The 27,418-nt window shown below is 50.8% G+C and overlaps 1 protein-coding gene across 1 annotated transcript; it reads left to right on the top strand.

Moving 5' to 3' along the window:
- Positions 1-12,355: 12,355 nt before the first annotated feature.
- Positions 12,356-24,126, top strand: SERPINA1 (serpin family A member 1). Its single transcript, XM_052659957.1, has 5 exons — positions 12,356-12,424; positions 20,142-20,785; positions 21,651-21,921; positions 22,892-23,039; positions 23,860-24,126. Exons 2-5 carry the CDS (start codon positions 20,146-20,148, stop codon positions 24,049-24,051), a joined length of 1,251 nt encoding a protein of 416 aa, XP_052515917.1. The 5' UTR covers positions 12,356-12,424; positions 20,142-20,145; the 3' UTR covers positions 24,052-24,126.
- The last annotated feature ends 3,292 nt before the right edge of the window (positions 24,127-27,418 follow it).

Here is a 27,418-nt window from a genome sequence, read left to right as displayed (position 1 = left end):
AAATTTGGAAATCTCAACAGTGGCCACAGGACTGGAAAAAGTCAGTTTTTGTTCCAATCCCAAAGAAAGGCAGTGGCAAAGAATGCTCAAACTACCACACAATTGAGCTCATTTCATATGCTATCAAGTTAATGCTCAAAATCCTTCAAGACAGGCTTCACTAGTATGTGAACTGAGAACCTCCAGACGTACAAGCTAGATTTAGAGAAGGCAGAAGAACCGGAGTTCAAATTGCCAATATCCATTGGATCATAGGGAAAACAAGGGAATTCCAGATACAAACATCTACTTCTGTTTCAGTGATATGCAAAAGCCTTTGACTGTGTGGATCACAACAAACTGTGGAGAATTCTTAGAGATAGGAATACCAGACCACCTTGCGTGTCTCCTGAGAAACCTGTATGTAGGATAAGAAGCAACAGTTAGAATCAGACATGGAACAAAGGAGTACATCAAGCTTGTATATTGTCACCCTGCTTATTTAACTTATATGCAGAGTACATTGGAGAAGGCAATGGCAACCCACTCCAGTACTCTTGTCTGGAAAATCCCATGGACGGAGGAGCCTGGTGGGCTGCAGTCCATGGGGTCGCTAAGAGTTGAGTATGACTGAGTGACTTCACTTTCACTTTTCACTTTCATGCATTGGAGAAGTAAATGCAACCCACTCCAGTGTTCTTGCCTGGAGAATCCCAGGGACAGGGGAGCCTAGTGGGCTGCTGTCTATGGGGTCTCACAGAGTCAGACACGACTGAAGCGATGCAGCAGCAGTGGCAGCAGAGTACATTTTGCAAAGGGCCAAGCTGGATGACTCACAAACAGGAAGTAAGATTGCTGGGAGAAATATCAACAATTTCAGACATGCAGATGGTACCACTCTAATGGAAGAAAGTGAGGAGAAACTAAAGAGCCTCTTGATGAAGGTGAAAAAGACTAGTTGGCTTAAAAGTCAACATTCAAAAAACTAAGATCATGGCATCTGGTCCCATCACTTCATAGAAAATAGATGGGGAAAAAGTGGGAACAGTGGCAGATTTTATATTGGGGGGCTCCAAAATCACTGTGGATGGTGACTGCAGCCACAAAATTAAAAGGTACTTGATACTTAGAAGAAAAGCTATGACCAAACTGGACAGTGTATTAGAAAGCAGAGACATCACTTTGGAAACAGAAGTCCATATAGTCATATCTATGGTTTTTCCAGCAGTCGTGTACAGATGTGAGAGATGGGCCATAAGGAAGGCTGAGTGCTGAAGAACTGTGGTACTGGAGAAATGACGCCTTCAAATTGTGGGGCTGAAGAAGACTCTTGAGAGTCCCTTGGACAGTAAGGGGACCAAGCCAGTCAATCCCAAAGGAAATTAACCCTGGATATTCACTGGAAAGACAAATATGATGCTGAGCTGAAGCTCCAATACTTCGACCACCTGATGCAAAGAGCTGATTCATTGGAAAAGACCCTGATGGTGAGAAAGGGCAAAAGAAAAGGGCGATAGAGAAAGAGATGGTTGGATGGCATCACCAACTCAATGGTCATGAGTTTGAGCAAACTCCAGGAGAAGTGAAGGACAGGGAAGCTTGGCATGCTGCACTCCATGGGGTCCCAAAAAGTCAGACATGACGTAGTGACTGAACAACAACAATGGTATGGAGAAGGGTCTCTAATACTGTTGTGCTAAGCCCCTGGGATTTGAAAGTTGATACAACAGCTAGTGATCCTGGTTGAAGACTCAGGATAGAACAAACCAGACATGGTTCTTGCTTTCATGCGGGTTACACTGTAATGGAAATTATGCCTGATTATACCAGCATTTTAGAGTTTAAGTCCACTTATACAATCATGCAATAAATATTTTCTGAAGTCCTACAATGTACTCGTTATTCTTCTGGAGGATGTAGCAATGGGAGAAACAATGTATCATGTTCATAGAAGACTTACAGCCCAGTAAGAGAAACAGACATGAACAATCAACAGATTATTACAATTGACAAATAAGATACATAATGTAAATGTAGATATACCATATAGTGTCAGGCAGTGGTAAGTGCCACAAAAACCATCAAAGCAAGTCAAGGACATTGTGTTGTAATCAGGAGGACTTATGTTTCCAATGGGTGGCCAAAGAAAGCACTCTCTGTGAAGGCCCATTTAAGACAAGACCTCAGTGCAATGCAGAACCATTGAGGACACTCAGGGGAAGAATATTCCAGGCAAAGGGGCCCACAAGGGCAAGTAACAAAGTCATTCTGGCAGCTCGGGCTCTGTGCCCTACTATGGGAAATGGCAGTCCCCCAATTGCAAGGAAAACTAATGGTCAGGCTTAGGTGGGCCAACTCTCATTTCTGGAAAATAATTTAGACTCTCAAATCTATATTCCCAATGATTTTGACCAATGTTATAATTTGAGTTTAAGCTGTGTCTGAGCATTTTTGAGCAAATAGAGCTTATTAAACTCACATTTTGCATTCTCATGTTACTATCCATGTGGATTTCCAGCGATGGTCACCTACTGTTTGATGGCCCAGCTCTGGACTTCTGCAGCCTTACATTGCTTTCCTTGCCTAATCCCTGGGTGCCTAAATGGATCCAGGGGAGATATTAAGATACAGAAAAATATTGTAAAATTTTATTAATATTTTTATCTCCTCCTCTTTAAAGTGTCTGTTTTGTTTCATTAAGGCAAAGAAAGCATCAGAGCAGCCATACATATATAAAATTTATAAAAATATGAAGAAGCCTATTTTAGGTACCACTTTTTGATTTTACTAATAAAAACACATCAGCCTGTGAAATGTATTCAAACCTTTGCCACGTATGTAGTCACGAATCATGCTGCCCTCAGCTGTTCAAGAGAACAGGTCTAGCCTGCCTAGCTGACCAGATGACCAACACAATTGAATATTATGACAAAGAGCCTGAACAAGGGTCCCTTGACGGGTGCTGATTTTGCATCTAGAAGATGTTCTTTACATGCAGAAACACTGGATTCCCCAGAGTCTTTCCTTATTAATGAGGTTAACAGAATAATCTGGAAATCCAGCCATGGGGAGTCCTGCCAAAGGAGGTCGCTAGTCTCTGATTAGAGGGAACATATGTGGTGTGAACTGCAAGGACAAGTGAATGGCAAACTCAGACCTTACAACCTCTCCAGGCACCAGTGTCAAAGCCAAAATACGACACAGCCATAGCATGCATAATATACGTTATGACGTACAGAGAAGGAGGAGCGCTGCTGGTGTTCCAGGACAGAACTGGGCAAGTCCCTTAAATTATCTGAGTTTCGGTTGCTCTTCTGTCGAGCAAGATGATAACAGGCAGGGACTATCTCACAGGGCTGTTGTGAGGCTGCCAGAGGCAATATCCATGAAGACTGTGATCTACATATCATAGGGGAGGAAAACTGCCGCTGCACTCATTAGGAGCTTCTAGATGCTTGGACTGTACACCATCATCGAATTCAGGCCTCCTCCAAACACTCTAGTGAGTGAGTGAGTGACAGTCGTTCAGTCATGTCTGACTCTTTGCAACTCCTTGGACTGTAGCCTGCCAGGCTCCTTGGTTCATGGAATTCTCCAAGCAAGAATACTGGAGAAGGTTGCCATTTCCTTCTCCAGGGGATCTTCCTGACCCAGGGATCGAACACAGGTCACCTGCATTGCTGGCAGATTCTTTACCATCTGAGCCACCAGGGAAGCCTCCAAATACTCTAAAGTAGGCACAATCTCTCTTTCATTGCTGGGCTTACAGAGATTAATTTTCATAAAGTCTCACAGTTACTAACAGCTGTCTAGAATTGGCTTCGTATGGAAGCCTTTCCACTCCATCAGGCAGACGTCCAAAGGGTAGGGTGTTTGGAGGAAATCCAAAGAGGTTAAAAGAGACATCCTAAGGCAATCTCCTCTGTCAGGGAGACTGCAAGCAACTGTTGCCTATGTGAGTACAGCGTCCTTCTGTTTGGTTGATCAGTTAAAAGGAAACAAAGATGTATGTTTTTACAGAAGCAACACTTCCTTGTGAAAATATCAACACACAAAAATATGCAGAAGGAAGTTAAAGTCACCCAGCTGGTTAGTGCATTATTCCAGATAATTCCAAGTTTGTTTCCTTCCGGAGCCCTCTATGCATATTCTTTAGTTTCTACATATATTGGTTCTTACCCTCTACATTGTATTTCAAATGATGTTGGTCTCTTACTTCTTCATGTTCAAATCAAACCAAAAGACCAAGAGGGAAGAGGGTAGAGAAGGGGAATCAATTTCTACTGAGTCCATGACATGCCAGTCCTTTCCATATATTCAATGATCTTACCCTAACAGTCACCCTAGGACCCTGGAACCAAAATCTGCATTTACAGATAAGGACAGTGAAGACTTGAGGGGTTAAGTAACTTGTCCACAGTGAACTGAAGCCAACTCTGACTGTCCCCAGATCCTACATTCTTGCCAAACTCCACACTGATCCAGACAGGGTTGGGACCACCATTTTTCCAGAATTCTGCATACAAGAAAGGGGAGCCCCAAGTGTCATGTGGGGGGATGTTATGTCTACGTGTGTGTGTGTGTGTGTGTGTGCACAAAGTGTTTGCCTTGGACCACCTGAACCACCCTAGCCTCCCTGGTGAGCCTAAGGCTCCAACCTACAAGAGGAGGCCACGTCGTCCTGAGTTCCATCCGCTCAACTTCTAATACATGAAGCCCAGTCACTTACAGAGCTTCCCCCACCTGCTTCCCTTGTACCCTGGAGAGGCCGGAGGTGGAGGACAAGGACAGAGGGAGGAAAACACACGTCCCCACTGTTTGCTCTGCACAGACCCTCTTTCCAGGAGGCAGCTGTTGACCTAACTGTGTTTACCTTACTTGCTCAACCCTCTGTAAGGTGGATGGTTGAATACAAGGCCTCAAAATCTGTGTAATTAGAATGGAAAGTATTGATTTCACCCACCTCCTAGGGGCAATATTGGCCTTTGCTCATTTGACTGAATTATTTCATTTGTAGTTGCCTGCTGTTAAAATCACTGCCACACAGCCCCAAAGATGACCAAAAAGAGGAAAATCATATTTTTTGAGCCAGACTTTTCATGATCAGTATCTCACGGAATCAGTCCTCCCTTAGAACCCCATGATGGTAAAATGGTCATACTCATTCCCACTCCCCAGAGAAGACGAAGCCACTGGATCTGGTTCTCAGCTCCTGAAGACAGGTCTGGAATTTAAACTGTTTCTATGTTCCAATCCCATGAGGTCACTAAGAGTCGGACACGACTGAGTGACTTCACTTTCAGTTTTCACTTTCATGCATTGGAGAAGGAAATGGCAACCCACTCCAGTGTTCTTGCCTGGAGAATCCCAGGGACGGGGGAGCCTGGTGGGCTGCCATCTATGGGGTCGCACAGAGTCGGACACGACTGAAGCGACTTAGCAGCAGCAGCAGCAGCAGCATGCTCCAATCCCAGAAGCCTTTAGGACATAAGGAAGGGGAAGGTGGAGTGGAGAGAGGGCAGCTCCTTACAAAGTTCCATGTAGGAGATCCTATCACTAGGCATGGGGGAGTGAGGGTACATATCTGGAGGTGGTAAGGGGACAACAGGGTCAGCTCCTGGACAGTGAGGCCAAGGAGAAGGGTCCTCACACTCGCCAGGCTGAGCCCCAGAGAGAGCGGAAGAAGAGGATAGACAGCATGATGCAACCCCCTTCCCTCGGTGGCATTTCACCATTATAGCTCAGCCCCCGCTGTGCTGTGCTCCCATGAACTGTTTCCCTTTTCTTGCAGGACAGAGGAAGAGGCAGATGGGAAAGTAGCCCTGGGTGGTGGGGGGAGGCCAGGCACAGCGAGCAGAGCCACCAGGCTCGTGGTCCAGGCTGTAAGGAACAACAAGCCAGCCCTCTCCCCTCGGCCTTACCATGGAGGGGGCCCCTGGAGATTGTTCACACGATGACTTCTGGCTGGGCTCGATTAGCCAGAACAACTGTTTGTTCTTTAGTCTATGAAGTTGCATGCCCCATGCAAATGTTTAGCATCCTAAAGGTTTCCACACTTATATCTTGGCAAAGCACCTTAACCATCTGATTTTTTTTTTAAGGCTCCATTTTGACTCTCTTTCATTTAGCTCAGCTCATCAAGCACCCTGTGAGCACCTGTTTGGGGCTCAACTCAGAGTCAGAGAGGCTGAAAGCACAGGGTCCTGCCCTCCGGTAACCGCAGTCTGGTGGTAGAGCTGAGTATGAGGGTTGCTCCTTGCCCTGTGGTCACACAGCTTGAGTCAAATCTCTCCTCTGCTGTCCCCTGGCTCTACGACCGGGGGCCAGTTACTTGACATCGATGAGCCTCAGTTTCCTCATCGGGATAATGGGGATAACAAAATACCCACCTCATAGGCATAACGTGAGGAGAAGAAGAGCTCACTCTCTGAAATACTTAGGATCCTGTCTGGCACGCATGATATGCTCAAGAAGCATCAGCTACTAAGATAACTGTTGTAAAGGAGGTGGACAAAGTGCCGTGGAAGCAGCAGCCAGTGGGGACGCTGGGATATGGGGGTGGGGTGTCAGGAAAGCTCACGGATGAGTCTGTTCTGGAAGGCTGTGTCAGACACATGAGGAGGAAGACAACGGTGCTTCCCTTGCAGGATGGAGAGCAGCCTGACAAAGGCTGGCAGCCTGGGAGGCAATGCCCGGCCAGGGACAAAGTGATGACGAGATGGAGGTGTGGAGGTGACTGGGCCCTCAGTCAGGGGTCAGCGCGTTTGTTTTGGGAAAGCCAGAGAGTAAATACTCAGGCTTTGAAGGCCATCTGGTCTCTGCCACAGCCATTCAACTCTGCACCTGGAGCATGAAAGCTGTGTTGGACAATGAACAGACGGGCGTGGCTGTGTCCCCGCAGAACATTATATGTGGATGCTGAGGACTGACTTGCATATCATTTTTGTGTGTGTTACAAAATGTTACACAATTCTTTCATTTTCTTCTCAATCATTTAAACATGCAGAAGCCCTCTTGGCTTGCTGGCCATACAAAAGCGAGAGCAGGCTGGATGGGCCTGTGGGCTATTATTTGTCCCCTGTGGAGGGGATGCTGGGATGAGCCCAGGGGAGTGAGATGGGCCAGGCTGCAGAAACTACAGGAACAAGAAGCCAGTGTTGGGGCTCCACAAGTGAACCCCAGGACTATGGATGGGGCTAGAGACAGAGGGTGACTAGATGGATGGAGGGTGCTGGGCGGGCACAAAAGAAAACAAAGGAATTTGAAGATTGTACGAGTTTCCTGTTGCTGCTGTAACAAAATTACTGTAACTTACTTCCCAAAACAGCACAAATTTATTATCTCATAGTCCTGGGGGTCAGAAATCTAAAATCGAAGGACTTCCCTGGTTGTCCAGCAGTTAAGAATCACCTTCCAATGCAGAGGACACAGGTCCGATACCTGGTCAGGGAACCAAGATGCCACGTGCCATGAGGCAACTGAACTGGTGTTCCACAACAAGAGAAGCCCGCTCACCGCATTGGAGACCCAGTGCAGCCAAGATATTAAAAACTATATAATTTGTTTAAATTTTTTATCAAAAATCAAGGTGGTCTCTGTGCATGTCAGTCGTGTCTGATTTTGGAACCCCATGGACTGTAGCCCACCAGACTCCTCTCTCCAAGGGATTTTATAGACTAGAATACTCTAATGGGTTGACATTTCCTCTTCCAGGGAAACTTTCCAACCCAGGGATCAGACCTGAATCTCTTGCGTCTCCTGCATTGGCTGGCAGATTCTTCACCACTAGCAATGTGGAAGCAGGGTGAAATTCAATTCCTTCTGGAGACTGGAAGTAAGTTCTTTCCCTTACTTTCTCCAGCTTCTAGAGGGCACCTGCATCTTTGGATCTGAGACCCCTTCCTGTCAACCTAACCTCTGTTTCTATCGTCTCCTTCTCTGACTCCAACCCTCCTGTCCCTCCTTTATAAGGACCTTTGTAATTATATTAGGCTCACCTGGATAACCCAGGATAATTTCTATCCCAAGATCCTTAATCACATCTGCAATGTCCCTTTTTGCCATGGAAAATGACACATTCACAGGTCCTGGAGATTAGGACATGGGCGCCTCTGGGGACACTCCTCTCTTGCTCACAAAGGTATGGACAGAAATGGACCAAAGAGATGGACCAGATGGACCACGAGGTTTAAGTAGATGACACCACGCCATCTCCACATGTCCATACTGGTAGTCCCACGAGGGTCAGGGACAGAGGGGCAGAGGGGAGGGGGCAACCAAGAAGGGGCTGCAGATGAAAAGCTGACCGAAGAGGCCTCCAACTGACATCGAACAAAGCGGGTCATGTGTGGGTGGAGAGAAGCTAAAGAGGTTGCAGGAGCAGAGAAGGACAGGAAGCGAGGGGCCGGAGGCTCAGCCATCCATCCACAAGGATGGTGATCAGCAGAAGAGCCCAGGCTGGGCCCAGATGCCCTTCCCCTAGGATGTAGGATGTGATCCCTGGGCCTGTGGGTGTCAGCGATGAAGCTGGGAGAAGGCAGGACTGTGCGGGGAGGTGGCTACATGATTGTTAGGGGAAGAGAGGTTTGGAGGCAGGGCTGGGGCCGGGAGAACTGGACTTCTCATGTGGCAGGTGTGTACGAGAATAAACTGCCCCTACTGGAGAGGAGTTCTGTGGAAGGAAAGCCTCTGGGGAGGGGTCTCAGCTACCTGACTAGGACACGGGAGGAGGAGAGGCATGGGTGAGGTGATGGGGGCCTGAGCTGCAGAGCGGAGATGGGGTAGAAAGAGAGGAAAAAAGGAGACAGGCTGTGAAATGCCCCTGTCTGCAGGGCCCTGCCAGCAGGAGGTGGGTCTGTCTTTGGACTCTTTGCTCCTTCTTTTCATGGAGAATGGGAAAGACTCCCTCCGTAGAGGGAGGGAAGTGTTGGCAGAAAGAGAACTGAACAGAAAGCGAGGACATATGATTCCAACAGGGCTTCCAGGGAACCCTGGGGTCTGCCCCAGTGCCTCCTGGTACTTACACCCGATGTCAGCTCTGCGTCCAGTGTTGCTCCTGCGTCCTGCTTATCTCTTAAACACATCCCCAATCCATCTCTCCCTCAGTAGGATGACTTAAAGAGCTTTGGCCCTTGAGGTTTGGATTCCCACCGGGCTGTGAGTTTCTGAGCAATTGAGACCACATCTTTTCACTTTTGCCAACTCTGAGCCTAAAGGTGATGATAATATGTAGTGAATGAATGAATAAATGAGCAAGTGCATGAATCGGGGAGGAAATGAAGGAAGAGGACCACAGAAGCTGACTGTAAGTAGAGTAAAGAAGGGAGGAATAGAAGAGGGGGGGGGGCAGAGGGGCTGCACCGTCAGCTTCGTGGTAGCTGTGCCTCGGTTTCCTCATCTGTACTGAGAGGACATCACTGGTACCCAATGCACAGGACTGACACAGAGCCTGGGGGTAGTACGTGCTCATGAAGGATCGGCTGTGATGTGATGCAAGTGTTGAAAGATTACACGTTGGAGCTGGTTTGGGAGGTTGCATTGTAAAATGAAGGCAGCAAGGGACTCAAGCAAACAGAAATGTCTAAAGTCAACAAGATAGAAGGCAACAAGGTAAATCGAACCACCGCAACCCAAGGTCTGTGTTGGGCAAGCTGAAAGAGCCCTATTGCTCTCTGTTATCTGAGACACCCACGCGGGGCTTATACTTCTGAAAAACAAGTCCCAAAGTCCTTCTCAGCCTCCTGCACATCCGGCCTTCCCTGTGGTGCCCAGGAGGACCTTTGCCAACCCCCGCTCTCTTCCTCGCCCAGAGAGGGTTGCTGGTACCAAGTCTTGGGGAAGAAGAGAAAGAAGATGGGCCTGGGGCATGGTGTCACCGCCAAAAAACAAGCATGTGCTTTCCAAGATGTCAGCCAGGGTTGCGGAAAGGAGAAGAGAGATAAATGAAAGGGATTCCTTATTCCCAAAATGTGAACATCCACAAGGAAATACTTATTAAATAGGACAGGGTTTGAGCCTCATCAAAGGTGAAAGTCCATAATGGCCAAACATTCAAAAGGATAAAGTTAAAATAAAGTGTGTAAAAAATAGTGACAATAAAAACATTCCTTTTATTCATTTTAACAAGTAAGGGATGGAGCAACAGCTGGGTGTTCTATTCCTTCTATTAATAGTAACTGTATTGTACCTTACAATGCAAAGAGTTGCCTTCTTTTTCTCCAGGTAAGGATGGAGAGTGAAATGAAAAGCTGTGAATAAGTCAGATAGTTCCAGAAAAAGCAAGAATTGAACCACACGTACAGAAAGTAGCCATGGAGGTTGGGCACAGAAGGAAAGAAGGTCTGCAAGGGTGTTGCAAGCTGGTAGAGTTGCGAGATGCCAGGATGAAGTGAACTCATCCCGATGATGCAAACTCGGTCCATCTCCTGGAATCAAAAACCTGGACCACACAACTAACCCTACTAATGTAAATGAGCTATGAGAAGACAGACATGGTGACAGGCATGCTAATAGAGCAGGCCTGTCAAACACCCCCCCAGCTTCCCTACATTTCAGCCTCATGACAATCATATGAACAAGAGAGATTCTAAGTATGCCCATTTAACAGAGGAGGAAACTGAGGCTCAGAGAGCTGAAATGAGTTCCTCCTCTAAGTCCAGGTTCCCCTGCCTCCAACCACCCCTCACCCAACTTGGTCCTCGGTCCCTCACAGGTGCTCAGAAAGATGTAATTGCCCATGGCCCTCTGACCTAAGGAAGCAAAATGAGCCCAGCCCCCAGGAGAGGGGATTGGTGGCCTTTAGCTAGAAGCTTGATCTGGAGAGGTGTCTCTGGGCAAATGCACTAGCCCCTCCCTCCAAATCTTTCTCCTGCTCAGATCCTGGGATTCATCTGAGGTTTTCCGGGCTCAGAATATCAAAGATAAAACATGTTTGGCATTGACTTAGGGCCCATCTGTGCCTGAGACTGTCTTGTGTGTTATCATCACACTGGCTCTTCACAGTCCTGGTATAAGTGGTCATTCTTATTCCCCAACTCACAGAAGAGGAAATGGGGGTGCAAAGAGGTTAATTAGCTAAGATCTCATCAGATAGTGGTGGAGTGAAGGCTTAAATCCAGGTGCTCAGCCCCCCAGCCCATGCCTGAGCCACTAAGCCACAGTGCCCCCTGAAGAAGGGAGCTGGTGCCTGGAAGGGGGCTCCCATAGTGAGTATCGGGGGTACACTGATGTGTCTGTGTGTGTGCCTGGGGCAGTCAGTGTAGGCTAGGTCCCACACTCTCTGGGAAACTGCCAACAGATGTAGCTTCCCTGAAGTGCTCCCTCACTCTCTGGACCAAGCAGGGCCTCTGGTCCTTCATCTACTTGGTCTATACTCCTCCCCTCATTCCCTTCCTGCTGCAGACTGCACACTTCCCTGTCATCTTTATTTCCATCCCTCTCCCATATCTAGGCAGGATTATGGGGGGACAGGGTCTCCCCAGACACCGCCAATTCACAGCCAGCCCACAGCATCTTTCTAGGATACACTCACTCCCAGAAAATCAGTCTGGATACAACCGTCAACAGTTCCAGAAGTAACCAAGTGGACAGAACTTTCTCCAGCTTGGCTTCTGATTTGTGATTGGAGAATGGCCCCTGGGTGGACCCACCCCAGGCATTCTGTGCTTGCCCATTTTCCTGGATCATCCCACCCCTCCTTCCCAGAATGCACGTCCAGAGGAGCCCTCTGCAGTGTGAAATACTACAGAAGTGGGCAGTGGGAGAATGGGGAGACGAAGAAGGGCTGAGCATGGCGCCCTGGACTCAAAAGGAGGAGGTCCCAACCCAGAGCCCCTCACTTTCTCCCCGGCCCTGCCTCACATCCTTTCTCCACTCCTCCTCCAAGTGCCCCAGTGCCCCCTAATGTCTTACATCCCTCCTTCCTGCAGCCAGCGTCTGTAACACACCCTCCCCAATAAACACAGCCCATCTCAGTCTCTGTGGGGCTCCCCTTGTGCGTTTCAGAGGTGGCTTAGGCTGCCTCCCTCCACAGGTGACCCTGAAAACCTGCCAAAACATTGATGCCCGGCTCTGGGCCAAAAGGAGACACCTGTCATGCCCTTTAATCTGCTCTGCCAGGTGCTACCAGCCCGCTTACAGAAGCTCAAAGGCACTGGGTGATTCATCCTGGGTCACACAGCCAGACACAGCAGGGACAACAGGTGACACACAGGACTACCGCCTGGGCTGGGAAGGGCTTTCTGGCATCTGCCTGGCTCCTGGCAGCTTTGTGCAAGGCGGCTTCCTGCCCAGGGTCCCCACCCCTCCCAGACCTGCTGCCTGAACCACCCAGAAGCTCCTTCCTCCTGCGCTGGCAGAGCCTGGGTGCCGCGCTTAGGGCACACACTGCCTCCAGGAGCCCCAGGGGAGGAGGAGTTCCTTCTGCCACAAGAACCTGGCATTGAAGGTAAGGGGGATGGGGGGCACCTTCCTACCTGCCCCAGACCACCAGGCTGAGAGGCACTAAGCGTGGCAACAGCCTGGACACTTGCCTACACCCACTCAGTGCGATAGCTGAGAGGGGCAGCCAGGCATGGAGGGAGGCCATTTTACAGATGGGGAAACTGAGGCACGGGGAGGGGAACAAATGTCCAGGAGGTAAGGAGAGCAAGCCTTGTTTCATCACACCCTAGGTCTTCAAGCTACGGGTAGGTGCAGAGCCCTGGGTAAGAAACTCCTTCAGCCAGCTCAGGAGAAAGAGTCAGAGTTCTGAAGCTAGCTTGTGGAATTGGAGAGTCCGGAGAGATGGGAGCGGAGAGTCCTTCCCTCCCTGAACTCGTTTCTGCTCCTATATGGGGGGGGCGGTGCGGGCGGTGATACACACTCTCCTCACAGGGACACTGAGAGGACTGAGTAAGGGAAGCCTGGAGGGAAGCTCCTGGAACGCTCCCCTCATCCCCAAATCACCCACCTAGAATCACAGCAGGGAAACCTACGGGCACAGGGCTCACCATGTGCCCCCAATGCTGGGCTCTGAGCTCTGAAACTGCTGCATTTAATCCTCACAGCAGCCCAGCGAGGTACGAACTGTCACATCCCCATTTTACAGATGGGGAAACTGAGGCATGAAGCAATTAAATGACTCACCTGAGATCTCACAGCCAGTGAGTGGGGATGCTGGGTTCCCTGGTCTAAACCTGTGTGGTAGAGGAACCTACAGGCTATTCATTCGCCAGGCACAGTCCCATAGCTGGGGCCAGGGGATGAGTGGAGGACAAAGACACACTTGTCCACTGGCTCAACAAATACCGAGTGTACATGGCGTGCCAAGGGCATGAAGGGCGGTGCACACAGCGTGATGCCAACTGCCTCAGGCTTCTAAATGGACTCTAACCCACTGAAAAGCGCAAGGCGGCTGGCATCACACTGCATGCACCACCCCAGTAGGGCCCCACTGGCCTCAATCCCACACTACCACCCTGGCCACCACCAGTGCCCCCAAAAGCCGGCCGTAGCTCCTGGATGGAGCCACAGCTCCCAGGAAAATTCAGGCAGCCTGTGGGTCGAGTTAGCTGGCCGGAAGCCAGATCCAGCGGAAACAGAAACAGGCCTGAGGCTGGCCAGGAATTGCACCTCCTCCCACCTGGAGAAGCTTGGTGAGCAGGTGTGAGCAGAGGGCTGTGCAGATCAAAATCAGGAGCCTAGTGTGTGCCCGGTGCTTTACATAAGTGAGTTCCATATCCCTGGCAATGAGCTGGAAGTGGGACTTCCAAGGCCTTAGGATGCAAATGAAACTACCCCATGTTTCAGAGAGATGGACCAGCTTGCCTGAGGCCACACAACTCTCTGTAAATTTACTCTCTGACCCCGGGCCTGTGCCCACGCCACCCATATCAGCCTTAGGTAGCTATGTCAACTGCAGTCAGGACCCATTTTCTTTCCAGGGAAGGCGAGAGCAGTTTTGTGTCTGCTTGGTGAATTTAGGTAGATGACCAGTTTCTCTATCTGCCAGCTGAGCTCATAACATTCTCTACCCCTTGCATCTTCAGCAGTGGGCCTTTTGTTTGTTTGTTTGTTTGTTAATTTTTTTTGGCTACGCTGGCTCTTCGCTGCTGCTTCCTCTTGTTGTGGCAAAGGGGCTACTCTAGTTGTGGTGCACAGCCTTCCCATCGCAGCGGCTTCTCTGGTTATGGGCCACGGTCTCTAGGGCACAGGCTCCAGCAGTCACTGTATGGGATAGTTGCCCCACAGCATATGGAATCTCCCCTGACCAGGGATCGAACCTATGTCCCCTGCACTGGCAGGCAAATTCTTAACCACTGGACTACCAGGGAAGTCCCAGCAGTGAGCATTGGGCATTTCAAGGTGGCTCCATCAGTGGTAGCTCTTGCTACTGATGAAGCAGCAACTGAGAGCTCCCCAGTGGATTGCAGGCCAGCAAAATCATGCCATCCCCCAGAATGTCGGTATCAATGCCACCCCAGCTTGGATGCAGGATGCTGTGGTTTATGAGCTGGGCACAAAGACTCTCTCGGGGATATGGAGCACAGGGCTGCGTGCCGCCCAGAAGGAGCACCACTGGACAACGTGAGCAGGCAGTCCAGTGTCCAGCCGATGGACTTAGTCCTTGTTTGTTCCTCTGATAACTGGGGTGACCTTGGTTAATGTTTACCAGCAGCCTCCCCTTTCGCCTTTCTGGGTCCAGTGGTTAAATAGGGGCAAGGACAGGGCTCTGTCTCCTCGGCCTCAGTCACCAGCCCTGACCTGGGACAGTGAATCGTAAGTATGCCTTCCACTGGCCAGGGGCCTCCAGGACCCTGCGCTCCCCAGGCAAGCCTTGGGGATGCAAGAAGGATGGAGCAGGCTGGGGCCGGGCCATCTGTTGTCATAGTAACAGCAGCCCTAGGGGTCCTTTCCTGCTTCCCAAGCCTATCCAGGGCCTCCCCAATTCCTCCTGGTGACTAAAGGGGCGCTCTGCAAGCAGAAGTGGAAGTGAGGGGGTGGGGGCTGGCTTTGGCATCCAGCGACCTAGGAAGGAGTATGTTTCTGCTGGCACAGCTCCTGTATCTTTCCCGTCGGTGGTCTTCTGTAGGTCTCACTGCCTCTGCATTTGCTCGGGTGTGTATCTTTTCTCGCTTCTACAGATGAGAACGATAAGGCTCAGGGAGGGACAGTGAGTAGCCCAGGCTCACAGAGCAACCTGGTAGGGAAGCCAGGTCGGACCAGAAGCTCTGAGTTTCAGCTGCCTCCATTCTCTGCAGAAGTGCCCAGAACAGAACCATACCAGGTCTTAGCCTGGAGTTACCGAAGCGGGCACCCCTGTGCACAGCGGGCCCCTGGCCATCTTTGTGTGCTGTGGAAGATGGGGAGCGGGGGAGACCACTGTCCTGGGGGTGGGCTTTGAGCTATATTTCTGAGCCCCCACTCTGCACAGGCAGCCTCTATTTAAGCCTCATGGCAATCCTCTGAGGTAGTTACCGTGACGTTCCCATTTGACAGATGAAGACTTCTGGGACAGGGAGGTTCATCCCTTGCCCCCAGTTACACCATCTAGGATTCAATCTTAGGCTGAATCCCCTTCAGAATCCCTGCTTCTGTCCTCATGCCCACTGCAAAATCGTCCCTTCGGGTCTCAGGCACCAGCTGAGGAATGGGAAGCCTGGGTTGGCTTTGAGTCACCTCTGATGCTGGGTGACCTTGGACAGTCACTCATCCTCTCTGCCCTTTTAGGCAAAGCATAGATAACGTTGGCCCTCCTGTCCCTACCCCACTCCCACTGCCTTTGATCTCTGGACTTTAGGAAGGATATGATTTTTCCATCACTGGTGTTTGGAGATGGAATACAAATATGACCCAAGCCAAGGCAACCAGACTCTTTTAGAGGATCCTCAAAGAGCCACAGTGTCGATAAGAACTGATGCCTCTGAGAACTGACAGTGTGCCAGGCATTTCTTGGCACTTTGCATCTATTTCATTTGCATAATAGTCTTTTAGGGGAAGTACACCCATACCATCACTGGGAAACTGAGGTTCAGAGAGGTTGAGTGATTAGCCCAAGGTCACAGAACTGATAGCAAATTGAGCGTGGGCATTCTGGCCTCATAGCCTCCAATCTTAGCCACAAAATGACGATGCCCCTCTTTGTTCAGCCAGGTCACCCCTGAGGTTTTCTGTTCTGAGGCCTCTGCCTTCAGCTTTGTACACAGAGAAGGGCTAAATGCCAAATTCAGGGATCAAAACACCCAGGATTAAATTTGGTTCTGTAGAGACTTCCCTTGTGGTTCAGTGATTAAGACTCCCCACTTCCACTGCAGGAAGCACAGGTTTGATTCCTGGTCAGGGAACTAAGATCCCACATGCTGCACACACAAAACATTAGTTCTATAAGCCACCAGTTCAGTTCTGTGATTTTCAGTCATTTATTTAACTTCTACAGCCCTCGATTTCTCCATCTATGTTGTTCAGTCGCTCAGGCATGTCCAGTTCTTTGTGATTCTGTAGGCTGCAGCACCCCAGGCTTTCCTGTCCTTCACCATCTCCTGGACCTTCCTCAAACTCATGTCCATTGAGTTGGTGATGCCATCCAACCATTTCCGCCTCTGTCCCCCCTGTCTCCTCCTAGCCTCAATCTTTCAGCATCAGGGTCTTTCCCAGTGAATCAGCTCTTCGCATCAGGTGACCAAAGTATTGGAACTTCAGCTTCAGCAGTAGTCCTTCCAGTGAATATTCAGGACTGATTTCCTTTAGGATAGACTGGTTCGATCTCCTTGCTGTTTCCATCTATAAAATGGGGCTAATGATAACTCCCACCTCTCAGGGTGAGCTCTGAGGGAAGATGAGACGGTGCATGGATGCCTGCTGTTCACGAAGTGAAAAGAGGAGAAGGATGCCCATGCTGACGTTTGCTAAGAATAGGGTTTGGCAGCTAATAGTCGATGAATAAAGACCTGGAGAATTGAACTGAACATTTTCTAAACTCAGAGGCCATTCTCTGCAGAGCAGGGTTCCCCTCTCTGGCCTTGAGCCGTGTGGCTAACTGGCCCGGAAGAAATCTGCCAGTTCTCTACCTTGAACCCTCTCTGTGCACAGGTAAGGGCTTCCACACCTGCTAGAGGCCCACTCACTCATCACCGTATCCGTTCCTCACACCTGCCTTGCAAGAGATTCTTTTCTCCACTTACAGGAAGGTGAGGCTCGAAGAAGAGCAATCACTTGCCCAAGGCCACTTATCTGTAAGTGGCGGGGCTGAGTCACCCTGGGCTTACCCAGGTGTCAGTAGGTTGTGACCTTAGGTCACAGTCACTTCCCTGGACCCCCCTGGGTCGCTCTTGGTCACTCGTTTTATATCCTGGGGGAAAGAAAGGGCATGAGATTAGGCAAAGGGACAGCTCATTCACTGTCCCCGACCTACCCCAGACTCCGGAAGTGGCACTGTGACGTCTTCATTCTGCTGATTTGAAGTTTGGTCCCTGCACCTCTGGGCGCTTCACCGTTTCCTCTGGCGTCTCTGGTCAGCTCCCCAGCGCTAGAACTGGGGGGTTGGGGGAGGGACTGCCTTTGTTAGAAGGAAGAGGAGAGAGAGGTCTAGGGCACTCGAAGTTCTAAGGAACAGACTGGGAGGCAAAAGGGAGCCAACAGAGTCTCAAGACTGACGTCAGAGTGTTGGGGATCTAATTCTGACACTCACTGAATTGGCCTGGGGACACTCGGTCCCATCTATAGCTCGAGAGGTGGGGAAGCCAAGCCCTGCTCCAGCCAGCTTTGTCCCTGACTCACTGGGTAGCCTTGCCAGGGCTCTGACCCCTTCCTGGCCTCAGGCCATTTACTGTAAGAGGAGGAAGCCAGAGGAGGTGATGTAACCCCCAGACAGAAGGATGGGGTGGGGGCAGGGAGGTGCTCACCCCAGCTGTAGCCCCTCTTCCCCTCAGCCCCACGCCACCCTTGTTACCTTCTTAAGGCCAACATCCCTTTTGGCAGGAGGGCACCTCACCCTGTTAACCCCATGGGATGCTTCAGTCCATCTTGTTCCACCAAACCGAGATACCCCTGTAACTAAAATTCCAGCATTGGTACACAGGGACCTCATTTAGGTCTCCCTTAACCTCAGTTTATACAGAGGCAGAGTGAGGCCCCAAAACAAGTAAATACTTACCCAAGACCAAGTGGACAGAGGCGGCCCTGTGCGGACGAGAAGCCTCAGCCTCTGACTCTGAGGCCAATTGGCGTATATAGTGTCCCCATCGTGCAGAGTTCAGATCCCTCATCATCTCTGAGCCTCGCCAAGATGGGGAATTTCCATCAACCACGAAGGACCACACCAAAATCCAGTGGGGAGGTAGCGAGAAACCCAAGGGTGATGGAAATATACAGAATTAATCTCAGCACCATCTTCAGCTCTAAAACCACTGGCTAGTTTACGAAAAATATAAACAGGTATTACATAATCTGTGGTCTCCTCTATTTGGGTTATTTAGAGGCCTGAAGTCCAGGAAAAAAAAAAAAAAGGTAATGGAAAGAAACCAGTTTTGTGCTTCATCTTGTTGTTTATTGGAAAGAAACTTTAAGTCCAAGGAGGTAAGTAAAACCCAGCATTCTTTGTTTACAACTTTTTAACCTCGGGTTTTCATATGCCAAGTTCAAGAGCTCCTTTGTCTTTGTATTTTATTAAAATGATGGTTTTAGTTACGTGACTAATATCAATAGCCAGCTCTGTGGCTGCAGGCACACCCTCTCCTCTGCTTAGACCTCAGTTCCTTTATCTGGGAAGAGAGCAGGTGGTACTTAGGAGACCTCGGCCTGGTGGCCCAAGGCAGGGGTCTGTGTGGAGTGGAGGGAGCTCTATGGGGCAGAGCTGGCCCTGTGTTGCTGCAGGAAACATTGACTTTGACGATCACTAGATGGAGTCTGACCTTGCTGGGCCAGCCACAGGCCTTGCCATTCCCTGTTGTCTCCCCCAACCAGCCATGGAGCTCATCTTCCTCCCAGTCATCTTCTGAGGGCTTCTGCTTGCCCATCTACCAGCCTCTCCTTCAAGGCCATCTGCTCTCTCAGGTGCTTTCAACGTAAGGTGTGGAGGCTAGACTTAGTGAAGGTCTTACTTTCAAAGATCCCCCAAATCTGACTTTCTACCTGCGACAAAGTGAGGACCAGAGAAACTAAGCAACTCATCCGTGGTCACACAGCAGGTGGTGACAGAGACCTAGATTAGAAGCCAGGACTGTCTGAGAAGGAAAAGATGCTTTTCCAACTCTTACCCACCCACCCCCACCACCGCCCCCACCTCCCGACACACACAAAGACAAATTCCACTTGGCTGGAGGAGCCAGGACCTTCAACACCCACAAGCGTGCTGAGCACAGAGCTGGGACAGAGGAGGCAAGCAGGGTGCGTAGCTAAGCTGACCGTCAGCACAGTCCTGTGACTGAGGCCACAGACTCACTGTGAGGGCAGCCCTCCAGCTCAGGAACATCTACCAGGGGCTGAGGTTCATTGTGAGTGTTGGGGTACAGCCCCCCGCCCCAGCTGGGTTTCCTCACGGCTCTTCTGTGTTCCTGCTGTGTGTCATTGAAGCAAGATCCCTCCCACTCTGGGCTGTCACCTCTCTATCCATTAGGTGACAGATTTCAGCGGAAGTCCTCCTAGGGCTGTTCCAGATCCAGTCATCCCTGAGTCCGATTCAGCCAACCTTCTGGGTCATTATCCACTTCCTGTCCCTCAGTTTCCTCTTCCCAAAATAAGGCCAGCAGCACTTACACCTTGGGATATTAGCACTTACACATTGTGGATATTAACAGAGCCATCGAGAACGTGGACTCTAGACCCAGACGACCTGGGAGTATGATTCTGATTCTGCTACTTGTCTGTCCTGGAACCCCGGACAAGTGACTTAACCTCTAGGAGCCTGGTCTCATCTGTAAGCCCAGGGGTGTCGCATGACCTAGGTCAGAGGACCGTTATCAGAACAGGGTGAGATAAGACAGTAAAGAGCTTAGGATGGAATTTGGCATGCAATAAGTGCCATCAAATCCCTTCTATTGTTCTGAGTCATTCAATGATGCCGACATAGAAGAGTGTTTGGCATATAGATCCTCGATAAACTGGTTGCTTTGACCTGGCATCAGTCAGTGGCCAAGGGACTCACTGTATGGTCTGACCCAGGCATGGTTCCCTTCTCTCTCTTGCAGGATAATGGCACCCTCCATCACGCGGGGCCTTCTGCTGCTGGCAGCCCTGTGCTGCCTGGCCCCCATCTCCCTGGCTGGGGTTCTCCAAGGACACGCTGTCCAAGAGACAGATGATACATCCCACCAGGAAGCAGCCTGCCACAAGATTGCCCCCAACCTGGCCAACTTTGCCTTCAGCATATACCACCAGTTGGCCCATCAGTCCAACACCAGCAACATCTTCTTCTCCCCAGTGAGCATCGCTTCAGCCTTTGCGATGCTTTCCCTGGGAGCCAAGGGCAACACTCATACTGAGATCCTGGAGGGCCTGGGTTTCAACCTCACTGAGCTAGCAGAGGCTGAGATCCACAAAGGCTTTCAGCATCTTCTCCACACCCTCAACCAGCCAAACCACCAGCTGCAACTGACCACTGGCAATGGTCTGTTCATCAATGAGAGTGCAAAGCTAGTGGAGACGTTTTTGGAGGATGTCAAGAATCTGTATCACTCCGAAGCCTTCTCCATCAACTTCAGGGATGCTGAGGAGGCCAAGAAGAAGATCAATGATTATGTAGAGAAGGGAAGCCATGGAAAAATTGTGAATCTGGTAAAGGATCTTGACCAAGACACCGTTTTTGCTCTGGTGAATTACATATCCTTTAAAGGTAAGGTTGCATAACCAGTCAGAGCTTTTTTGCACAGAAACACCCTCAAAATATTCTCAAACACTCTGTTCTTAACTTTCCTGGCAGCACAGAACGGGATATAGCCATGCATCTCTGCATGTGTTATTCAATTTTCCACACATGACCACTAAAACTTCCTATGATCAAATAGGGTTAGGGAATTATGGATTAAACAAAGTACCCTCATCTCTGCAGGACTTTTCAGAGCCCTAAATGACCTAACATGCACTGCAAATTCCCACCAGGGAGAGGTGTATGATATGCAGTGCCTCCCAAAATAGAGTCAGAAAAACAAACCCCGAACCACACTTCTGACAACTGCAGCGCAAAGGAAGTAGTGACACCTTTGGAGTCAGGAAGACCAAGATTCAGATGCTTCCTCTACCACATGAGCCTCCACGAAATTGAAATTCTGGATTCTATACCAGCCTTGCATTATTCTCCCCCAAAGTATTTTCTGTAGACTGCTGGTTCACTTTAGACCCATTTTACAGATGGTAAAACTGAGGTTTGGGGCTTCCCAGGTGGCTCAGGGGTAAAGAATCCACCTTCCAATGCAGGAGTGCAGGAGCCCAGGAGATGTGGGTTTGATCCCTGGCTCAGGAAGCTCCCCTGAAGAAGGAAATGGCAAAGCCCTCTAGTATTCTTGCCTGGGGAATCCCATCGACAGAAGAGCCTGGTGGGCTACAGTTCATGGGGTCGCAAAGAGTCGGACACGAGCACACACGCAAATCTGAGGCTCAGAGAGAAGTACCTCACCAGGAGGCTAAAGGCTCCTTTATTCTCCCACTGATACTAAACCTCCTCCCACCCTTGGCTGACGTCCACTATCTCTTCTCTCCAGGAAAATGGGAGAAGCCCTTCAAGGTCGAGCACACCACGGTGAGGGACTTCCACGTGAATGAGCAAACCACCGTGAAGGTGCCCATGATGAACCGCCTGGGCATGTTTGACCTCCACTACTGCGACAAGCTCGCCAGCTGGGTGCTGCTGCTGGACTACGTGGGCAACGTCACCGCCTGCTTCATCCTGCCCGACCTGGGGAAACTGCAGCAGCTGGAAGACAAGCTCAACAACGAACTCCTCGCCAAATTCCTGGAAAAGAAATATGCAAGGTGACCTCCCAAGCAGACCGACCCGGGAGCTGCCACATCTGGTCCGGTCAGAGGGTGGGGGTATAGACCCACTGACCACAGCCATGACCACTGTGTGTCTGCTTCCAATAGAGGCCAGAATGCATGCACGCGGTACCAGGCAGACTTCAGGAGAGGGCTGGTGCCCAGGGGTGAGGAGGGAAAGTCCTGTCCTTGAGGACTTCCTCCCCAGCCTGGACACTGCCCCTTTCTGGTGCACGGGAGAGCAATGTCAACACATGTTGGCAAACCCAGAAAGAAGAGGATGGGCTTCCTGGCAAAGGTGGCAGTTGAATGTAGATTACAGGATAGAGTGTAAATTACAGGCTAAAAGTCCACGGCAGGATGAGGGTGGGGGAGGGGGGAGAAATGCTTGGAGAGGCTGAAAAAGCCAACGCCCAGAGCAGGAAACTCCAGGACCTGTTTGAGGCTGGTTCTGATTCCTCTGTCATTAGATGAGTGTGGTTCGACCAGGTCCCCATCATGCACTCCGTATCAGTACCTGTCTCTGTGTTTGTAAATATGCCCAGGCCGGATGAGCAATTTTATCATGTATAACATAAAACAAAGATGAAAATACAGAGAAGTACTCCTCACGCTCTCAAAAGATGTCACTCAGGACCTGCCACCACACCCCACAGTCCCCTGGGATACTGGCCCTGGAGGAGTCCCAGTCTAGGGGGCGCGACCAAACCCTACAGGGAAGTAGTGAGTACCATCCTTCCAGAGGACACCCTGGATCCTCTGGGAGGCCTTCTCAGAGGAGGTGGCCCCTGAGAGGCTCTGCAGGACAAGAGGATCGCTCTGATTCTAATATCCTCTGACCCTGGGCATAGAGGAACTAAAAGTGGAATAAACCAAAGTGTGAGAGAAGGGGGAGAGGGCGCCAACTGGAAAGAACAACCAGAAAAGGAAGCACTTTCAACTCTGCGACTTTTTTTTTTCATGACAGTTCTGCCAATTTACATTTGCCCAAACTGTCCATTTCTGAAACGTACGATCTGAAAACTGTCCTGGGTGAACTGGGCATCAACAGGGTCTTCAGCAACAGGGCTGACCTCTCAGGGATCACCGAGGAGCAGCCTCTGAAGGTATCCAAGGTGAGTGTGTCCCTGACATCTGTAGGTCAGAATGCGCGTGGGGCCACAGCTCTGGTGCGAGGCTGAGGAAGGGGCAGAGGGACGCAGGCATGCCTGCAGACTGAGGCCCCTGAGGAATGCCATCACTCCACCACGACAGCAGTGTGGTCAGCTGACGGAGGGGAGGAGGTGGCCTCCCGTGCTCAGCGCGAGGTTGTGTCACTTTCTGTCTCATCCTTGGCGGGGACTTCCCTTTTTTGGGTCCCTATAACCCCCTACTTACAGAGAGAGACTTAGGCTCGGGGATTGGCCGAGGCCCTTTGGCCCCTGCATCTGAGACTCCGGGAACTACTGGCGAATCACCAAGTCTGAGTGATTTCAACCAAAGATGCCCTTTATTCAGGGGAATTACAGGTGCCCAAGAAAACAGCTGCGGTTCAGTGACTGTGAACAGAGTACTTGGGTGGGGACAAGGTACATGGAAGCACCTCTCAAAGTCCTGCTCCCCAAGGAGCTTCGTATCTGGTTCCACAAATTAGAGGGGAGCCAAGGAGACAGAGGGCAGGAAAATCCTCTCTCCCCCGAGGTGATGGGTTGTTTCTCAGGAAGGCTGGGGAGGAAGAGGCTGGGGTACCCTCATGGATCAGACAGAGGCCTTTCGAGCATCCCTTGTGTGTCCCCTGCAGGGCCGGGTAGACAGCGATGGGGAAGGACAGGAGGCCGGGAGAGAGGCCAGCACGTGCCCCACCCTGGGCAAGGTGCTCCTCCGCGCCTGGCTCCCAGGCCTGCGTGGGGGCCTGTCTCCACTCACACGCGGCCTCGTTGCTTTCCCCCCTTCCAGGCGCTCCACAAGGCTGTGCTGACCATCGACGAGAAAGGGACAGAAGCTGCCGGGTCCACGTTTCTGGAAGCTATCCCCATGTCCCTTCCCCCAGACGTCGAGTTCAACAGACCCTTCCTCTGCATCCTCTACGACAGAAACACCAAGTCTCCCCTCTTCGTGGGAAAGGTGGTGAATCCCACCCAAGCCTAACTGCCTCTCGGGGTTCAGCTTTCCCCTCCCAGGCCAGGTCCCCTTCTTCCCTCCATGGCATTAAAGGATGACTGACCTAGCCCAAGCCTGTGTGTGGCGTGTCAACCCTTCGTCCTCTTGCATCTGAGTCTTTCTTTGCATCCCCAGGATGTGTGTGGAATCCGGGCCATGGGCCTCCTTCACGTGTCCACTGCATTAAGATGCCTTAGCATTTACGCTGCCCAACCCTGTGCTCGGCCAGGCTGAAAGGTCGGCTGAATCCCACAGCTTCCTGCCTCTCCCCAGTCACTACGGAAAAGCTCCAGGCTTTCCGGTCTCCTCTGGGGTCCCCAGGGGGAAACCCCACAGGCTCGGAATCCAGCCTGTGGCCCCCACCTCCACCCAGCATCCAACGGGTCCTCCTGCTCAGCCCCATCCCCCTGGTCTCACTGCGGCCCCCACTTAGAGCCCCTCAGCTGCAGGCTGCCACAGCTTCCAGAGCCTTCAGCTCACACGGGGACACTGGGCTGCAGCGTCTCCAGCAGCAGAGATAGGAATCAGGTCCTCTCCTTGTCCCTGAGCCAGGCTTGGACACTGACCGCTCACAGGTCTCTCCTGCCAAAGGCTCTGGTTGGTGTTTGCAGGGGCCCTCTCCCATGAGGCTGGCTGGGAACACATATTTCAGACCTTGTCACTCCGTCTCTATGCCAGGACCCTCAAACATGCCATTCCTAGAGGCAGGTATCATCTCCCCCATGAAGAGAAGGTCCCGGTCTATATCACTTGTTCAAACTCCCCCAGGACGTCAGCCTCCTCCCAGCAAGACCACCTACCCTATGCCCTCTTGTATTCCCTAATCACATGGCCACGGTGCCCTGGATGGCTCTGGAAAGTCCTGACAATGATTCCGAAGTCACAGGAGGGGAAGTAGAGCAGACTGTCGACCCCCAGTCCCCCTGCCCCAGCCCTCCCTTAGCTAAGCTGTGTCAGGGGCCATATTTCCACTTGTCTTGCTCTTATGTTCCTACTCCAGGACCCTTCCTGTGGTCTCTGGCTGGAAACCACAGCTCCCAGGCCACAGTTAAAGGATGTCCCTTTCATTGAGGGCCACATGGCTCCTTCCCACCCCCCAAGGCCCTACAGGAGGGCTGCTGCAGTCAGAAGGCCTGGCTGGACCCCAGCCTGAAGGAGCCAGCTCCCCAAACTCTCATGGGAATACACTTGTCCCGGAGAAGTACGGCCCCATCCTACACAAATCCAGTGATCACCGTCTAGCTTCTCACTGGGAGGAGTGCACAGCTAAAGAACAGGCTTGAGTCACATCAAATGCATACCACTCAAGTCAAAAGGGCCACATCTGTGCAATTTCACAGAACTGAAGATAATGGATGGAGATCTGACCATTTCCCAAATAAGCCTCACATCTCTTGAGTTTTCTCTGCCTAGAGACTTCCAGCTTCTACAGATTCCATTAATGACACGACTATTGCCCAGCACCCACAATGAGGCCAGACCTGAGGGTCTAAAGAGCTTGGATCAAATCTAGACTCTGCCACTTGCCGACTGTGTGATTTTAGCAAAGTCATCACACCTCTCTGATCCTCAATATCCTCCTCAAAACACCTTGAGTTGCTGTGAGGTTCACATCAGAGTGCTAAATCAGCTGTTTAAAGGCAACAGGAGGGTGCGGGTGGAAGGGACAAGGTTTGCTGACTCTCTGAGCTTCTTCTCTAAGCCTGGCTCCCTGGGGGGAGCCGTGCAAACATGGTCTTATTGAGTCCTCATGGCAGCCCTGTGATGGTGAGACTGGAGTTGCTCTGCTCTTCTGTGTGGCACTTTGTGCAGATGAAGAAACTGAGGCTCAGAGGCTCGTCATCTCTTTCAAGTTCATGGCAAGTGGCAAAGTCGGCTTTAGAGGCTCTCCTTATTCCTCCAAATCCCACCCCATCATACCAGACGGACTACACAGGACGTGTTCAGTTACTCAGTCCTGCCTGACTCTGCAGCCCCATGGACTGCAGCACACCAGGCTTCCCTGTCCTTCACTGTCTTCCGGAGTTTGCTAAAACTCATGTCCATCGTGTCGGTGATGCCATCCAACCATCTCATCCTCTGTCATCCCCTTCTCCTCCTGCCCTCAATATTTCCCGGCATCAGGGTCTTTTCCAATGAGTCAGCTCTTCGCATCAGATAGCCAAAGTATTGGAGTTTCAGCTTCAACATCAGTCCCTCCTGTGAACACCCAGGACTGATTTCCTTTAGGACGGACTGGTTGGATCTCCTTGTTGTCCAAGGGACTCTCAAGAATCTTCTCCAACAGCACAGTTTAAAAGGATCAGTTCTTCGGTGCTCAGCTTTTTTATGGTCCAACTCTCACATCCATACAAGACCACTGGAAAAACCGTAGCCTTGACTAGACGGACCTTTGTTGGCAAAGTAATGTCTCTGCTTTTTAATATGCTGTCTAGGTTGGTCATAACTTTCCTTCCAAGGAGTAAGCGTCTTTTAATTTCATGGCGGCAATCACCATCTGCAGTGATTTTGGAGCCCGAGAAAATTAAGTCAGCCACTGTTTCCCCATGTATTTCCCATGAAGTGATGGGACCGGATGCCATGATCTTCGTTTTCTGAATGTGGCACTAAATTCCTCCTCAAGCCCTGAGGAGTGCTGGGGCCCACGGCACTCGCGTAGGATGCCTCTGCAAGGAATTCCGGGATCTGCCGGAATTCCTCCCACCCAAGGTTAAAGAGCTCACAGCCTTGAGCAAGCAATGTGGCATGCTTCCCAACACTGACGTTCTGGGGGAGTATAGGCCACTTGGAGTTCCTGAGAGTCCAGGGAGTTCACCTAAGATACAATCATTTCACAAAAAAGTGGCCCGTTGTTACATAAGTCTGGACTCTGGTTGACAGAGACCCAGTTCAAACTAGCTTAAAACCCCAGAGCAGATTTCACTGGTGCGTATGGGAACCAACAGGGTCCACTCCCTGGGGGCAGGGGAAGGGGCACCGCCACAGGCCCAAAGGTCAGGACAACCTTGTCACTAGGGGAGCAAGAGTGTGCCACAAACCAAGCAGGATAGTCGTATGCCTCAGCATTGCCTATTCTTTAGAGTTTTTAGATGTAATCACCGCCTAGTCTGACCCTCAAAATTGGTCCTTGAAGGACGCAGCTGGGACTCGTTATCCCCAAGGTATAGATGGGGAAACGCAATCCAGCAGATTGGAAGACCTGCCCAGCACAGGCCTAAAGGCAGGTCCCTCCGTCTTCAGCTGGGACTGTCCTAATGCCGTCTATTCTCCAGTGCATCTCAGACCTTAGGAAGAATTCCAACCTGCCGGTCTAGGCAGGGTCCAGCTCACTGCCCTAGCACCAGCTGAAACACAG

Source organism: Budorcas taxicolor, chromosome 21, assembly GCF_023091745.1.
Source record: "Budorcas taxicolor isolate Tak-1 chromosome 21, Takin1.1, whole genome shotgun sequence".
In the NCBI taxonomy this organism is placed as follows: domain Eukaryota; kingdom Metazoa; phylum Chordata; class Mammalia; order Artiodactyla; family Bovidae; genus Budorcas; species Budorcas taxicolor.
The sequence above is the reverse complement of the archived record's forward strand: the minus strand, read 5'-3'. Positions and strand labels throughout refer to the sequence as shown.

Excerpts from the sequence above, each read along its gene's own strand:
- SERPINA1 (XM_052659957.1), top strand. The coding sequence starts at position 20,146 with ATGGCACCCTCCATCACGCGGGGCCTTCTGCTGCTGGCAGCCCTGTGC. Across the intron at positions 20,786-21,650 it reads GAATTACATATCCTTTAAAG|GAAAATGGGAGAAGCCCTTC; the intron begins GTAAGGTTGCAT and ends TCTTCTCTCCAG. Across the intron at positions 23,040-23,859 it reads AGCCTCTGAAGGTATCCAAG|GCGCTCCACAAGGCTGTGCT; the intron begins GTGAGTGTGTCC and ends CCCCCCTTCCAG.